This window comes from Anomalospiza imberbis, chromosome 2 (assembly GCF_031753505.1).
Source record: "Anomalospiza imberbis isolate Cuckoo-Finch-1a 21T00152 chromosome 2, ASM3175350v1, whole genome shotgun sequence".
Lineage (NCBI taxonomy): Eukaryota > Metazoa > Chordata > Aves > Passeriformes > Viduidae > Anomalospiza > Anomalospiza imberbis.
In genome coordinates this window covers 63372034-63389364 of record NC_089682.1, presented here as the reverse complement: position 1 = coordinate 63389364, position 17331 = coordinate 63372034, and the positions used below count along the sequence as shown (strand labels likewise).

Here is a 17331-nt window from a genome sequence, read left to right as displayed (position 1 = left end):
CACCAGTCAGTCATGTATTCTTTGCTACTTATCTTTCTGTTTTATGGCAGCATGGATAATAGTTTGTTAAAGCCTGCATTAATATTTTTCTCAATGGTAGCTTTTTCCGTTGTATTATCATTATAAATATTTTGTAGTCATCAAAATACATTTAAAATTAGCATTTGTTTAATAGATTATTTTCTGATACTGTGCCTTCCACTTACCCTGCCCCCAAGGTTACCAAGAATCCTTTAGAGGAAGCAATTTGAAATACATAACTGAATATAAAATTTCAGTAGTTGTATCCTGTTTCCCCACATTTTAGACAGTAATAGTTCAGGAAAATATACTAAACTTACCTCATGAGGAGTTATTTTCATAATATCACAAGTCATATAAATAACCACATTTTCACCTGAACTACAAACCAACCCTAGACTGACACAGAAGTTTAATTATTTGTAAAATTAACATAGAGTGAATGCATCATCAAATTTAATTGATCTCTAAAAAAAAGTAAAATAAGATGGTGCTAAAGAAGTCTTTCTCACCACACACCTATTTTGAGAAATATTCAATCAGTTATTTATTCTACTTGCTCTATACTAGTTGCACAGAGTGCCGTGGATGCTCAACAGTAGCTAAACATCTCCCCAGAGCTCTACCTTCCTCACCTGGATAAGATGCATGCCTTCTTCCCTTGTCTGCCTTCTATTTGCAGGAAAAGCACAAGAAAGTGCTGCACATAATAATAGGAGAAATGGGAGATTTCCCACTCTCATTTCCACTAGCCTTTATAGAAGTCTTTTTTGTAGTCTGCAACACACCTGCTTCACCTTTATATAGTGTTTTTTTGCTTTATAAAGCTTTCCAATCCCTGACTCATTGATTCTGACAATGTCTAGTTAGCAACAGAACATGCAAAACAAGAGTTTTCCATAAAACAGATCAGTGCTGTCTTTCATCCGGTTCCACCCTTGTGCAGGTTTTGCAACATGGAAATATGATTAATGAGAAGATAATAGACCTGTAATTATTTTAAATGAGCTTATTAACCTTTAATTGTTAAAATGTAGTCTTACTCTCCAAAACTTAAAGCATATATCTTTAATGCTTTCCATTCAAAGATAATACTGATTTCAGAAAGGTTGTTGAAGTGCTTAAAGGGATAAATATTCACAGAATGTTACAGGACTGTAGATTGTAAACAGAAATTAGTCTTGTACCTTTTTTTGGGGGGGGGCAGGTTATTTTAGTGCCACCATCTTTCCCTTTAGGTAGAGTCCTGTCAGTGCTATAGCTCCTTGCTTGATGAAGCAATGTTTTGTTTATGCAGTTTTTTAAAAGCAGTTTGCACTTGGATGAAACGATCTTTTTTTTCTGCAGAAAAATGTGAAATTAACACAAATAAATGAAAGCATTTTCCCAGCATATATAAAAATGATAAAAATCGAGACAAGATATTTTCATGCTATTTTTATTCAGCAGTTTTTCCTCTATTCTCAGAGAATTGCCCAAAGATTTTATTTCACATTCTCCTTCTTTGAAACATACTATAAGGTTTTAAAAAGCACTGAGGTTTTCTGGATCAAACTCTTTGCTGGCTGTCCTTGTCAGAGAGAGGTTCCTTTGTTCCCCCTTTCTGCCACTGGTGTAAGAACTGCTGAGACTCAACAGCAGGCCCACTCTAGATTGGGTCCACTTTTCCTCCATGCCCAATCACACCCTCCATGCACTACCACAAACCAGGACAAAGCAGTGGGGATGGGAGTCCTGAAAAGAGATGTTCAGTCTTACATATCTGAGACTTCTGTGTGGGGCTGACAGAGGATTTTGGGTAAGCCTGCAGAACTGAGGAGCAGGTGAGACTTGGAATGTGCAGAGGGATAAACTCTTTTCCGCAGAGCTTCCGGGATAATAGAGATGTGAAAGGAGATTTTATCAATATATTGTACACTTGAGGTATTTGCTGAAATTATTTCCTGCTGAAGAGCACTCTGTTGTTACCAGAAGGATCCCCAGAGCACAGCATGCCTGTGGCGATCCACAGGCAGGACATGAGGGATTGCTGGGTCTGGGCAGCTGAAACAGCAAGGCAAGGCTGATGGGACTCCACAAGGATTATCTGGTAACTGAGGATTGAATTCCTACCCTAAGAACAAACATCTACCTGAGACATTTCCATTAGGGAGAGAACTCCTCCCTAGTCCTGGAAGGAGATGGACAGGCTCAGGGAATGACCCAGAAATGGACCAGCTGAGCCAAGGGGAAGCAATCCCCTGAGGGAGCTTTTGGTAATGACTCCACTCACAGTTATTTATGTGAGGTGTACCAGAGGGGGTGAGATGGATCCAAAAACCGGTGTAGCGTTCTCCTGTGCAGTTCACACACTGACAGCACCTCTCTGCAGAAATAGCTTCTGGAACTTACAGCCCCCCACAGCCTTCCAACTCTTTTTTTCTCTTCCCTCAGTGTCTCCATCTGTACTAGAAGGAAGAAGTAACTTTCCAGGACTTAAATTTTCATCACTCATCTTTCTCTCTAATGAGAGGGCTACTAAAAGGCATCAAAACCATTTAGAAAAATATTAATGAAATTTATAGTTTTCTGATTGTCAGCTTTCTCAAGTACATACTTTTTCTACTCTGTCAACCTCTTTCTCACTTTTCTTGATACTATTCCCCATTTCTCTTAAGAGATCAATTACCTAGAATATGCTGTGTAAAGAAAATTCCATAGTCACAGAGACCTTCTTTGATGTTTGTCACCTCTTTGAGGTGACTTTATCCAGAAGTGGCACAATATATAATGTAAGTCTCTGGTTTTCGCTTAAAGAAGTCAGTGTGAAAACTACTATGATCTCGTTTTTACAACCTGTGAAATTGTCTGGGTAAGCTCCTAGGATTGCCCTTATCTCTTCCTCTTCTTGAATTAATCTTCTGCCTTGGATGCATTCCCACAGCCCCACACTAAGACATATAACACAAGACATATAATGTATAACACAATATGTTTATTGTTATTATTATTATTATTAACTTTAACACAAAAGTTATTACTAATTCACAGTTTATAAATTTTAAAACTATTGAATAATGTAGTATAGACAAAAGAAAAGAACATCTCATAGAACCTCAATAGGATGAATCTAAGTTGGCTTGTTGTGCAAAGCCAAGGGCTTAATTACTCAGAGCTTGAAACTGCTCGTCTCTGCTGCCTCAGTGTCCTGGCCAGGCTGAACTCTGGTAGTGTAGGACCCCTGGCTAAACCCTGGGTGAGCAGGTCTGTGCAGGGGAAACTTCTGAGCTGTAAAACTGCAGATTTAACCCGTGCTGCCATGAACATTGCTTAACTCCGTGCCTTCGGCACCTCCTTCCTGGCTGTGCTGCAAACCCTCAGACCTGGCAGCACAAACCTAGCCTCAAAAACATCTTATTGCTGACAAAGATGAGTGTGTGACCTACTTCTGGCTTTTATATAACAGCTGTAGGTCTCCAGCACAGTAATGCTGATTCCCTGGCAGCATTCAGTGTTCCAGTTCCAGTCAACTTGCACACAGGTCATCCTTGCTCTCTGTCAGTGTAGTCATTAAGGGATTTTTGAGATTTCATGTGCGAAAGATTTGGTCTAGGTCAACTGTTGTTGCAGTCAAGAATTTTAGAAGTAACAGGTTATATTTTGTGACTCTAATTTGCATGCCCGCTCTTGGATTCCAAGGAAAGTTTCTATTCATACAGGACAAGTACTTGAAATTCCATCTGTGGATAAATTTCCCCTGCTGGCACCCAAGAGGCCTTTAATTCCAGCAATAATTTATGAGGTATAACAAAATCATGGTTACAAGAAATATTCTCTTGTTCACTGAGTATAGACAGACAGCTCCAGCATTCCTGCTTTCGATGTTTCCAACATCATCTGAGCTACATCTTCCATTTGCCAGGAATTTCATTGCTTTTCCCAAACTGAAAGTAGTGCTGCTTAATTTCAAAGTTTAAGACATTAACAAAGCAAAAACACAGACAGAAATTCCATGATTAACACATCTCACTAGTCCCCTTGTCTACATGAAATCCATGGCATGTTGTCATCCGTTTCTGCTCCAGGCTACATTTTTCTTCATAGCTAAGTAAATACCACTCATTTTTCAGATATTGTGAGTTTAAGCTAATTAATACTCAAAAGTGGAGGGAGTATTTTAATTTTGCTGTTTCCTGGATGTAATAACTAAAAAAGTAGTATTAACCTTATGCAGGAGAAATACTTACTAATCTAATGTGAGTCAGTGTAAACACCAACAATGCTGTACTTCACTGTTGCTGAAATGTTCCTTTTGATTCCTCTTAAACCACTTTCAAGTCTCAGACAGCAACCAGAGCCTAAAGACCTGATTTTTGAAGGTAGCCTTCACATACAAGAAAGCATCTATTTAGGATATCAAAGTATGTAGTCGTTTTTAAAAACAGAGGAAACTAACTCCATTAGTTATGCACAAACAGTACTCACAAGCACCCTGCCTAAGCCTGGAGGCATCTAAAGTCCTTGGACTGAAGTTTGTTCAGGATAGGCTATGTACAGATCAAGAGCTACTGAGAAAGACACTGGGAGATGTTTGGGCAGCACCAGTTTTCCTGTGTCTCTGCCCTGCCTGGACTGCTGCCAGGTGAGCTCAGCCACTTTTCAGTCCATGACTTCACCATGGTGATCCACTACTCTTGTGGCAATGCTGAGCTGTTGTGTCCCCACTTGACACAAGAGGGAATGTAGTTAAAAGCCACTTTTAAGACATGGCCTGATTTGTAACGTAGTTTGGTTTTAAACCTGGCTTTAGAAGTACTTAGAGCATATCTAGCATGCCATAAAACATGCATGGGGAGAACATGGCAGAGATGAGATATTCCAAGATCATAAAATTATAGACTTTTTGGGGTAGAAAGGACTTTAAGGATAATCTTGTTCCAGGTCACCTGTGACAGGCTGGGACACCTTCCACTAGACCAGGTTGCTCAAAGCCCCCTCCAACCTAGCATAATCTCTGCTGCCTTTCTTTGATCTTGTCTGTGAGCACAGTGGGCCGGTGGGTGCACTGGGAGACACATGACTTCCTCTGGCCCTGATGGATGGGGGGACAGGTGATAGTATGTCTTTGATCAGATGCCCTGTCAGAAGATGAGGAGCAAATTTTACCTCTGCCTAATGAGGTTTGAGCTGTGTTACCTGGAATACTGTCCTTGTCAGCCATTCCAATCCTCTCTTTTTGCCTTTGCCAATTCTGTTAGACAAAGATTAATAGCCAGTTGACTTCCTTGCACAATCACATCAGTGTTGTAAGAGATGCGACCAAATCCCTTCAAAGAGAGGATGGACTACAGCCAAGCTCTCTTAAAGCCCAAGGAGTGTTTAAAGTCACTGAGCTATTGCCCTGTGAGCAGGACCCAAACAAGGAGGAAGCAAGTGTACTTTTCTCTATGTCTCACCATGCATCCTCTGGAGGATTCATCTGTGAATATGTGATTCTACATAAAAATCCATAGATTTTTTCTTATTATTTTCCAGAGCATTGTATGCTCTGGAAAATTGTTCTTGTTTCTGGTTTGTTGTCAAGCATTGTGTGGTAGACTGCCAGCCCTGTCTCCATTTCCATGGCACATGGTTATAGCTCAGGAGGGCTAATCCACTGACTCCCTGTGACCCTATGATCATACCTCCATCATTTCTCACCCTGACTGCATGCCACCTCCATCCCCAAACTGGACACTTCCCCTTCTCTCTGGTTGCTCATGTCCTACTGTACCAACAACTCTGTCCATTAAAACCACGCTCAGGGGCACTGGTGCACTGGTCCTCTCAGCTACTGCCACGTTCCCACCTACCTGTCCCAAACCTGCATTGACCCCCCTGTCCCTGTGCCAGGGGCCATGGCAAATGAGGCCATAGACTCCAGTCTCTCCCTTCACACACTCTTGTGTAGGAGCTCCTTTTATGCCTCCCCTACATTGTTCCTGGGTGTCTTGTTTCCCTCGTTTGTCACCTGGGTAATTTCTAATTGCTTGCAAGAACTGCCCCTCTACTTCTCTTTAACTTTCTCCCCACAGGCACTGAGCCCTGCTGAAAATGCTGATGGGTCCGGGTGCCATTCAGCTTGTGTGTGGTTGTAGCAGATGCCTCGTCTCCAGTGGACTGAATCAGAACACAAGAACTGCTAAACTCAAGCAAAATACTTTATTACTTGAAAACAACTTGATTAATAAATAGTTGGAGAACAAAAATAAATTAAAACTGTACATTAGGTTTTACATTTTAAAGGTTTTAAATTAGAATTGCTAAAGGCCATCCTTTCAGACTCAGATGCACAGGAACAGGTGAATAACACTAAAATCAAGAAACATGAAAAACTCTTTCTGGTACAAATATAATCCTGAACCATCACTTAAAATTTCTAGCAATTAAACCAGCTGTTGCTTTTCATTATACGGATGAGTTTCATCCTCTTGATGTCAACTTCATACTGCCTCGATCCATGGAAAAAGTAGAAATATCCTAGAATTGGGAGGAAAAATATGGAAAAAATTAATATTTTATTTTTGTATACCTATTGTTACATGCTCACTATTTCCTTGGGTGACTTTAAAAAAAATCAAACCAAATTGAAACATACTTTTTTTTTGCATTTGGCAGGTGGTCTTTGGGGTTTTTAAAATTACATTTTAATTTATTTACCATTTTTCTGAAGGGCAGCATCAATTGGATGGCTGATCCCTTGGAAGTCAGCAGCTATTTTTCTTGGATAACCTCTTTCCATTGATTGATTATTTTCATTGAAACTAAATAAAGAAATTGTGGAAACAGAAAATAAGCATGTGACATTCAAATTTGAAACCAGATGGATTTTTTACAAAATATTCTTACTCTCAGCTGAAAATCCAGCACCTGCAATCTGTGACCTCATAGAGCTGTATAAATCCTGGCTGTGTGAATATTTACATGTTTAGTACCCTTGGTAAGTCTGTTTTCAAAATATTAGATTAGAACATTTACTTTCATTCCCTGAGACTGACAATAAAGCTGAGTGGGGCTTATACTGAGTAATAATCTTAAATAATTTATCAAACATAATTATTTTAATTTTACAGCACACAATCTATGAAGTGACCCCATACGAGAAATGCAAACTTCAGGTGCAATAACACTCTTTCAAGATAGTATTATAGACTAATTATTAGGCTAAAATTACTGTTTAGCTGAACTGTTTCTTAGGAAGTAAGTATTTTAATCTCCTTCTATACCTTTCTTGATTTGTCATTTATAAATTTCACAGAGCACTTCTACTTCTTAGTAACTACTGAATGAATACCTGACATGATGACAAAGTCCACTCAATTTATATTTTTATACTAATTATAATACATTATATTTTTATACTAGCTCACACTGCTTCTTAATGAATAAACAAAACTCATTTGCCCCTTAAGCCTGATAAGAGTAAGTGAACACTCAGGTGTAACAGACTTTGTTTTATGAAAACACCTGAGTAATCAAGTTTCAGCCTTAAGCAGCTGAGAAGGCTGACAAAAAGAGGACATGAACTTCCTGTACAAATACTCACATCACTTGACTAAAAAAGCTGTTTTGATTATCTGTTCTACAGAAGAGAGAAGAGCCTTACCTCCAGTACTTGTTGCCGACAAAGAAATAGGTTCTCTTGGTACTTTGGTCATGAACGGCTGCATCGATTTTCCCAACACTACTGGGGAAGCCCAGGTTCTGAATGGGCTTGGGGAACCCTGACTCTATTCTGTAGCCACTGACAGCCCAGTACTGGCCATCTACAGGAAAACAGAAAAAGTTGTAAGGATTCTTGAGGAGTCTGATCTCCTTTTTATCAAAGCCCCAGAGCTTTCTATGTAGTAAATGCCACCAAACAGCACACATGTCCAGCTGAAAACATTACCCACTTAGGGTGCAGAGAAGTTTGAATATCTCACAGCTGCTGGATTTTCTATTTTTTATAGTCATTAAGAGTATTATATACTCGATTATTAAAAGTCAATATATTTTTAGGTGTCTTTGTCATCTTTAAAAATGTATTTAGATAATGTAATGTAGCAATCAATTTTGTCTCAGCTATGGTCTTTGCTCTCACTGACCAAAGGAAGTCTGTGTAGGACCATTGTGAAGCAGCATTAGTTACTGGTAGTAACGCAGTTTGCAAAATTTAAATGGATTTAAATATTAAGAATATTCTCTATTAGTGGTAGTACTAGTATTAGAGTTAATATGAATATTAGCATAATATTCCTTCCATTATGATTAAATAACATTAGTAGTATTGCTGTAACTTCATGTATGCATAAAAAACTGATGGAAATGTAAGAGAAGTACCTTTAAAAAATAGCACTCGATCCTTCTTGTCAACCTCATACGCAGCATCAAATCCAGCTGTCAGTGATGGCCAGAAGGAGAAGATGGTGTCGTGCTCAATTTCTGAGAAATATGGACTTTTGCGCCAGACATAGCTGATAGAAACAAAAACAGCAGTGCTTCATTGTCTGTACTTCATTAGGAGATCAAAGGCCCGTAAATGTACTCAAAATCCTACTGTCTGGGTGCTGGAACCAGTGCTCCCTATGAGGCAGAGGTACCACCCCCTTTGGGATGCAGTCCTTCACTCTGCCCTGCTCCCTCACAGATCTGTGCCCTTTGCTACAGGTTACTCTGGGGTCACAGAATAGTTGAGGTTGGAAGGGACCTCTGAAACTTATCTTGTCCAACCCCCTGCCTCAACCAGGGCCACCTACAGTTAGTGGCCCCGTGGACTTCTGCATTTGCACCATAATGGTTTGTCCAGGACAACTTAGGATATTTGTGGCAGTGCTGACAATTGCAGCTTTCTCTTCATCTTGTCCCATGTAAATAGGCACAACCATTTCAGTTTCATTGCAAATGTTAAATAAAAATTCTTAAGAAACACGTTAAAACACAGTTTAAGGAAGAATTGCTCTTTCCCCCTTCTCCTTGAAAACTATTAAGCTACAATTCTTCATATGTTTTAGAAGGAAAATCAGACCTACATCGTCAAAGGAAGCTTGTTCAATCAAAACACAACTACCAAGCCAAGAAGGGGGTGAAGTCCTGACCTGACCTGCTGTTTGCTCTCACCAGGCTGGATGTGCCCAGCCAGCAACTCACTACAGTGAGTGTCAGAGGCCACCCTGTAACAGCACGGGCTCTCTGTAGGGGCTCTCTGCACTACTGGTCTAGTGCAGAATCCTAGGTCAGAGTGACACTAAAAATCTCCAGTGACATTTTCTACAGCTCCCTGGCCCACACATAGGATGGTGTGATCAGGACAGTGCTGCATGTGAAGCAGCTGCAGGCTGAGGAGTGACACTGGAATTATTCAGCCTTGCACAATTTTAATAGACATGGACGATGACGTATGATGGATTAAAACATTATACTCACTTGTTAGTAAACCATGTTACTCACCCATCACAGGTGGGCTAGTAAAATTTTTCAAAGTTGCCTTAACACTTACAGAAAGAAATATTTTCCTTTGTAACCAAGGGAGTATAAATTCCTTGAACTGAACTTTATTCTTTGACTTTGTGAGTCCCACAAAAAGATGTTGCTGGAAATAAAAGCACTTACCTGTCTTTGAAGAACAGTGTTTCCCCACGAAGAGTAGTGACGGCATCAAAAGTCAGATGAGGGTCACAGTCGTCTGGTCTTTGGGGTGGCTTGGAGGGTGTCACTTCTGTTGGTTCTTCCCTGGGAGACACTGGAGTTGGTTCTTCTGCAGGTACCATTTCAGTTGGTTCTTGTGGGGGAAAAGCTTTTGTTGGAAGCGCAGGAGATTCCTTGGGGGGTCCTTTGGAAAATAAGTGTGGAATTGGAAGGTGAATCAGAGTAGTTCATGACACAGCATTTCAGGCTGTACCATGAGAAGCCAAGTTTTTAAGCAGCTGTGCATATAACTACCCATCTGTGGAAGATAAGAGGGTTTAATGCTACAGACATGGGCTGTTCCTCTGGTATCACTGGGGAAAGGCTCTTGGATCTTTTGACTAACTGGAATGAATACAGTCTACAGATTCCATTTTGCAGTGTAGACTGTTAGCCACAAAAACCCCAAGAGATTTGCCCAAAAATAATAACAGGAAATTAAACCTCAGTATTTTTCTCATAGTAGGAAGTTCAATACAGTTTATTTGTTGGGTAAAATTAATTATAAATTGTTATCCATCATTCACCAGAAAATGATGCTTCTTGCTTACCATAAAGAGCTTGAATGCCATCAATGTCATCCTGATGAAGTTGGTAGTTCCTTGTATCCGTGGCCATATATATGGGATACATCAAAGCACCGAAAACATTGGAATGACTGAGACCTAGTGAGTGGCCCAACTCATGAGCAGCAACGAGAAATAAGTTGTATCCTAAAAAAGATCCAGCACAAAGAACAAACATTAAACAATTTTTTTGCATGACAACAGGATACAGGTGCCATTCTCTCATGTGAGATATATCATACACAGTCTTAAAAAAATGGCAAAATCTAACTATGCTCAAGTAAGAGCTCACTGGCCTCCTGGAGAAGAAATGAGTTTTGAATCATAGGCATTGATTTCTTAGTGGAAAACCACTCTGGGAACATTTTTGCCCATGTTGCAGATATTTTCCAATAAATAATCAAGGTTTCTTTAATATTAACAACAATTGAAAAGCATGTGAGAAGGTTTTAGTCACCTGATCAGATTTTGGGAATAGAAAATGACATGGAATTTGCCTGGTAACTACCTCACAAAACCAGCAACATGTAACATAATCCCTGGACATTGCTGGAAACCAGAAAAATTCACTATTAAATTTAATTTTATTTGCCAGTAAATTCAAGATGTTTTTTCCTTTCCAGAAGTTAAAGATGAGCATCATTTTAAATCAGAAAAAAACCCAAACCCAAGCAAACAAACAAATGTGAGAGGCTATATTATTGCTTTTAAGATCATTATCTGAGGGTGAAAATTCCCTGTCTTTTGATGTCACAATTACCCAACGTTGCTATTCCATGCTAACTTCATTTCCTTCCCTGGAGCTGTAACTGCAGTCTGCATTAACTTCAATGGACTGTTGTGACTGCATCCCAGATCAAAATATGCAGAACTGTTCTACTAAATTACACTGACATTTTACATCTCAGTAAATACTGGAACTGCTGCCATGGGATATGTGACTTTACAGCATCTTTAAGACAACACTTTCTAATAAAATAACAGTCAACACAGTATTTAAGTTTGCCTACCACTATAGGTTGTAAATTTGGTCCAGTTTTCGTCTTCATCAAAATGGGCATCTCCTCCTATCCCACCGCCAGGGGGGTAGGCATGAGCCAGAGTTCCTCCTGGACCATCAAAGGAATAGAAGTCACCGTGAACTAAAAATAAGGGTGAAAAAAGGGATGTTTTCATTATCTGGGTAAGAAAAAGTGACAAGTACTGTGACTCCCTGGCAACAGAGTTTCCTTACATCCAGCTGCAAAGGAAATCATTATATCTGCTTCACCACCATAGACCCTGGTGAACCGCAGAGGGGTGACACTGCTCCAGAGCTGGAAAGCCCTTGCAATTGCTTCCTCTACATCAGCTTGCAGCATGTCTGGAGTGTAGTTCAGAATCCTGTGAATTAAAGACAAAAGGAATTAAAAGCAATCAGATCACATCTGACTGGGACACAAGGTCAAACATTTTAATCAGTTGTTGCAATTATTTATGTGTCTCAAGTGGTTTATTTTCAAAATATTTGCTTACATAACAGATAAAGATTTCACAGTTTTCTTTTATATCTTTCAGAAACCCTAACATTTATACTCATCCGTATTCCTTCCAGCCACTGAGTATATTATTTAGTAGGCTATCAGCTAACTAATGTAAACTCCTATTTTGGTATTCTCATCACTATTTGGAAGCCTGAATAGTTCCCACATTCCTGTCCCTTTCATGCTGAATGGAGCTTTTATATGGAGAAATACAGAAATAAATAGTAAAGAACTGTTTACATTATTTCTGCCTAGCATTCACAAAGATTCCCAGTGGTGTGGAGAAAAACACGCTCTAATGTATGTTACCGATAGGTCACATCTTCTTTCATCCACGTGGGGCTGCGTGGGAAGGCGCTGTATGAACGGATGTCTGGTATTCCACATCTAGGCTGCTTCATCATGTCCAGTGTCTTCTGATTCAGCTCCCCAGTCACCTCTAGCCCAAAGAATGACTGCATCTCTCGTATTTTGTCAGCCATGTGGTTGAGGTCCTTTGCTTTAAACAGAGAATGTTTCTCTTCTTTAAAATCATAGAAGTTTTCAAGATATTTCTGATAGGGAAGAAAAAGCAACAGTTTAGAATATAAAACTTTCTTTTCAAGTGCAGAGATCTGGTAATAAAATACTCTACATTGCTAATACTTCACTGTGTTCATTTTCTCAATAAATTATTTCATCAGTTCTGTCCATAGTCCTTACCTTGGCAAATTGCATATCTTCTTTTTCCTTTTCTGGAGCCACTGGAAAAGCAGAGGAGCATATAAAATATAATAACTCAAGGAAAAAAAGGATCTTTGTCTTCATTTTACTCCCTGTCCTACCAGCCCTTGCTAGAAGACCTCTCAATCTCTTTTTCCTCTGTCTAAGACGCACCAGTGTTTCACTATTTATATCAGTGCTGTGCTTGCTAAAGTCAATAATGGCATGACTCAGCTTATAACATCCTCTGATTTTCCACAGAAACGCAGAAAACAAATTTGGGTTTAGAAGCAAGCAAACACATGACAGTTTACCTTGCCCAAAACCCCTTGATTTCGCAATCATATTATTGGACAGCATGTTGTTTTTTCTTCATTCCTAAATTGGGCTGGACAAAAGCTACTCCATTTTTCAGAGGTGCTGAAGTGACCTGGTTCTTTGTGAGGGTCAACAATTTGTAATTCCTCATAGTACTTGAGAAGGGACCTCCAGAAACTGCCTTCAGTTTTCTTGAAGTGGCTTGCATGCAGGATCTTAGCACCCCAGGAAAAAACCCCTTCCTTTAGCCCATAATTAATTTTAGTGACATAGTCAATTATACAAAAAACTCATTTTTCTTTTCTTGAACCTAACATCCCAGCATTGTTACAGAACCATTTTTTGTGCTGCTACCTGGCCCATGTAATCATGGATCTATGGACTCATCCCCTTTCTTCCTCACACCGCAAAGTAAAAGTCTCAGAGATCATATATCCTGCTCTGCATATATCCTGGTCTGTTAGCCAAGGGTGGTTTCACAACTAAAGAAGAAATGGCAGAAATTGCCCTACAGAACTACAGGCACCTTTGGGATAAAGGGTCTTCAGAACCTTTTAATAAACTTCTCCAGCATCAGATGGAAGGTGATGAGTGTTTGTGCCATACATTCCAAGCTTCCCATTTTACCAGAAGTCCCACTTTCAGTTCCTATGCCCTTTTCTGAACCTGTGCACTGCAGTTTATGGAGGGATTGCAGAACCACTGTCACCTGGTGACTGTCACTCGGTGACTATTGACTGTCATTTCCTAGACATTCATCTTTGGAAACAGAATTCTCCTGTGTTCTCCTGTGTGACTTAATACCCACATGCAAGTTCAAAAGGAGAAATATGAGCTAAAAATAGTCCACTTCTCTTTGAACATAAGAAAAATATGAAAAAAGGAACCGCTTCTCCAGTGAGAAAAAACATATTGGAGACTTCATAAAAACAATCCTAGCACCACAGCAGCTGAGCTCTGCAGTCTGCAAGGTGACCTGGGGAAAGGCATGGCCTCCTTCCAAAAGAAACTGGAGTTGAACAGCCTGGCTGGAGTCAGGTCACATTGTGTGTGTGACCCAGGTCAGAGACCAGGTCCCTGAACCACTGAGTGAAGTGGTACAAATGTTTACGTCTAAGGCTGCAGCAGGATGAGGGTGGCTTTGCCAATAGCCTGCTGCTGCTGTAACGGGGTCCTCCTGCTCCTCCCAGCCTGGCCAGTGCTCTTGCTGCTTTCCTGTGCCCTTCTGATACCAAGTATGTCCTCAATAAACCAATTCAGAGGGCTGAAGCTACAGGAAACAGCCCATAAAAATAACCCTAACCCCACTAAAAATTGTTTGATGCTGAAGTTAGCAAATGCACTGGCACCCTAAGGGGTGCTAAGAGCCTCCATGAAGGAGGGGTGGGATAACATGGATGGGAACAGTGATGCAGGAAGGCAGCCAGGAAGGCTGGGAACCTAGGACCTCTCCTTTGGCAGCAGCAGGGTTTCTCTGTGCTGGTCATGGAAGAGCATCCCAAGCTGCATTTGTAGGGTATGATGTTTGCATTTCCACATAGAAATCCAGACACACAGCAGGGACATTTTAAATACTTTGCTTGTATCTCTGTGCCAGGCAGCAGCAGCTTGCATATGGCACTTACCCTCTGCTTTCAGCTGAATGTTTTGTAAACACACTGTTTGATGTGTCCGGGGGCGAAGCAGTCAGAACACGACATGCAGCACACCCAACTGGCAAACATTTTAGTGAGCCTTTTGGATGTTTAGGAAGCTATTCTTTCTCAGTGCCTTTTGCATGGCTGCCAATAGGTGTGTTGCAGCTCCAGCTATTGGTTTCTCCTTCCAGATCCTGTTGCCTGCATGCTCAAGCTGACATTTATGGAGTGGCTGGTGAGTGCTGGGAGGAAGAGCTGTATCTTGCCTTGTGCTTAGCAGCAGAGTGATGCAAATTCACTGCTGAGCAGTCTGCATGGCTCTGAGATGTGTGAGCAAGTGTGATACTTACACATGGATCCAAGAGATGACTTGCCTTATGTTGAACCCTAAGACAGCAGTCTTAGTGTTCAAACTAATGTGAGTATTCAATCTTGGGTTTAAGTATTGCAGGATAAAAGCAGGAGCTGTGCTGTGGCCTTAATCAGAAGTTTAAAGTGTTTGAAAATTACACTACCAGGGGACACAGTGAAGATTTACTGGCAAAGATGCAGCTCGAATTTGAATGGAGTGAGCTGAGCTGATACTTTACATGGCACTCTTGTCTTACCTACATGTCAACTAGCTGATGAGTTCTGCTTCAGGGGTGCCCAGAATCACTTAATCCTTGGCAAGGCATGAAGCAGGTCAGATGCCTGTTTCAGGCCTTAGTCCCATAGGTAAAGAGATGCTGCTATTCGCATCCCAGTCCTGGGAAGCTGATCTGATCCCCACTGTGTCCTGAAGTCACTGTTGTCTTTCTGCTGGGTTGGAGACCATGTAGACGTCAGAGGTGACTTGCTAGCTTATGCAGCAGTGAACCAGCCAGATGGGTCCAGGAATACTGCTCATTTCTTCCCTCAGCTCAGCAGCACTCAGACTCATTCATCCCATATTGCCAGCCGTTAACTACGCACTCAGGGACAAGAGTGGGTGCTTTCCCAGGAAGACCCCTGCAGCAGAACAGAGCATTTCACAGAAAGCCTGCCAACATCAAGGCTAGTATTCTTCCACCACAGAACTGTTTGTCCTCTGGCAGTGCAATTCATATTATTCTGTGGGGTCTAGTCCAAGTGCCAGGGTTTTTAGAGGATTTGTCAAATTTCTACCTGGGAATTTTGCCATTTCTTTTTTTTTTTTTTTTTTTTTTTTCTTTTTTTTTTTTTTTTTTTTGTGCTGTTGAGATTTCATCCAGCAATGTTATTCCAGTTCTGCTTGGCACTTTTGACTTATGGAAAGAAGTGGAAGGATACCTAAGGATACTTAACACAGTCGTGTAAACAATTGTCATTAATTCTACAAACAACAGAAAATTAAGTGAAAAGAAGCTTGAATTAACAACATACACACACACACACACACACACACACACACACACACTATGATTTCACCTCCTAAACTTTTTAGAAGGATCTGTAGATATCTTCTTTTCCACCTCCCCTTCACTCACACTGTTTCTAAACTCTCCCTCCTTGTCCTAAAGAAGCGGGATGTGTTATAAACATAAACTTGAACATGCCTGGACATGGAAGAAGCTGCTGGTTTCTTTCACTTGAATGGAATTGAGAGATAAATTCATACAAAATGATTCTGGGACTTGAGGAACAATAACTGAACAGGAAAAAGACACAAGCCCTTTACATTATGAGTCTTTAATAAATAACAGCTGGATCATAGCATGTAAGTGGTTGGGGAAGTAGGCAAGCAGAAAATTTGTGACATGGAAAAATGTAGGTCTGCTATTAAAAGACCCAGAAAAACCAGAAAATATTTACTGAAAATGAAACTGTCAATCTCTTTCTGCAAGACAGTATTTTGAGAGTATTGAAACTGAGCCTGAAAAAGGTATTGACTTGAATTACATGGTATTTCCTGTATATCCATTTACTTCCACTTATCAATGGAATCTCTTCATCCTGCTTTTCTAATATACATCTTCTAATAGTAATAATATCTGTCACTTTTCTACTTCATCTAAGCATTTTGTCCAAGTTCCATTTCAAACTGAGAGATGGCATGTAGAGGTAGACTCAACAGCTGATCTTAGTTAAACAGGAATTTAGATATTTTTGATGTCTGTATCCTTGAGTATTATCAGCAATAACAAAGCTGAAATCACTTCCGTATTTGTATTTTGTATATAAACAAGTTTCTTAAGCTGCATGTCATTTCCTCTCAGCAATGTCTGACTTGGTAGCTTAGAAGGCAAGGTCACAGAATGATTGCATTGGTGTTACATTATCCATCAGTGAATAAGAGATGTGACAGAATCCAATGCCCAAAAACTCTGGGGTTTGCAGGAACTAAACTGGAATATGAAAGTTGGAAATAATAGTACCCTTATTTCATATGTGTCAATGTATTGGGGTCATACTCTGAATTTGGACATGGCCTGAGCAATGGGCGTGACAGGAAGCACTGTGGTTGTGATACACAATTAATTCACTGTTTCCTCTTTACCATTCTGGCCCCTATGAGATTCAGACTGTCACACCAACCAGCATCCTGCCTCTCCTTCTGAAGGGGATGGCCAGTAAAATATTGCACTTCTCTCTCCTCCTATGCACAGACTTTTATGGTCAAGGACCTGTGTGATTCTTATTCTCCTATAAAGGATATGAATAAGCTGCCAGATCTCTGGTTGTTAATTAAAGTGATGGGTTTTTAGACTCAAGAAAATATACTGTAGTTTTTTAGTTGTGTAGAGCAGAAGACAAGTCCACAGAAGATGATTTCTGATGTGTGGTTGGCCATCCCATCTCTTTAAAACTGCTTGAACAGTTGACTTTGTTATGTCCATTAGCCATAGTGTTAATATATTACATACTAATGTTGCATGAACT

General features: G+C 40.2%; 1 protein-coding gene across 1 annotated transcript; it reads right to left on the bottom strand.

Annotated features, from left to right (window-relative positions):
* Positions 1-6179: 6179 nt before the first annotated feature.
* Positions 6180-12723, bottom strand: LOC137469063 (stromelysin-1-like). The gene is made up of 10 exons (XM_068181421.1): positions 12497-12723; positions 12104-12348; positions 11506-11654; positions 11282-11413; positions 10257-10418; positions 9631-9850; positions 8362-8495; positions 7646-7805; positions 6700-6803; positions 6180-6519 (listed from the first exon to the last, which is right to left on the bottom strand). Exons 1-10 carry the CDS (start codon positions 12599-12601, stop codon positions 6419-6421), a joined length of 1512 nt encoding a protein of 503 aa, XP_068037522.1. The 5' UTR covers positions 12602-12723; the 3' UTR covers positions 6180-6418.
* Between the last annotated feature and the right edge of the window lie 4608 nt (positions 12724-17331).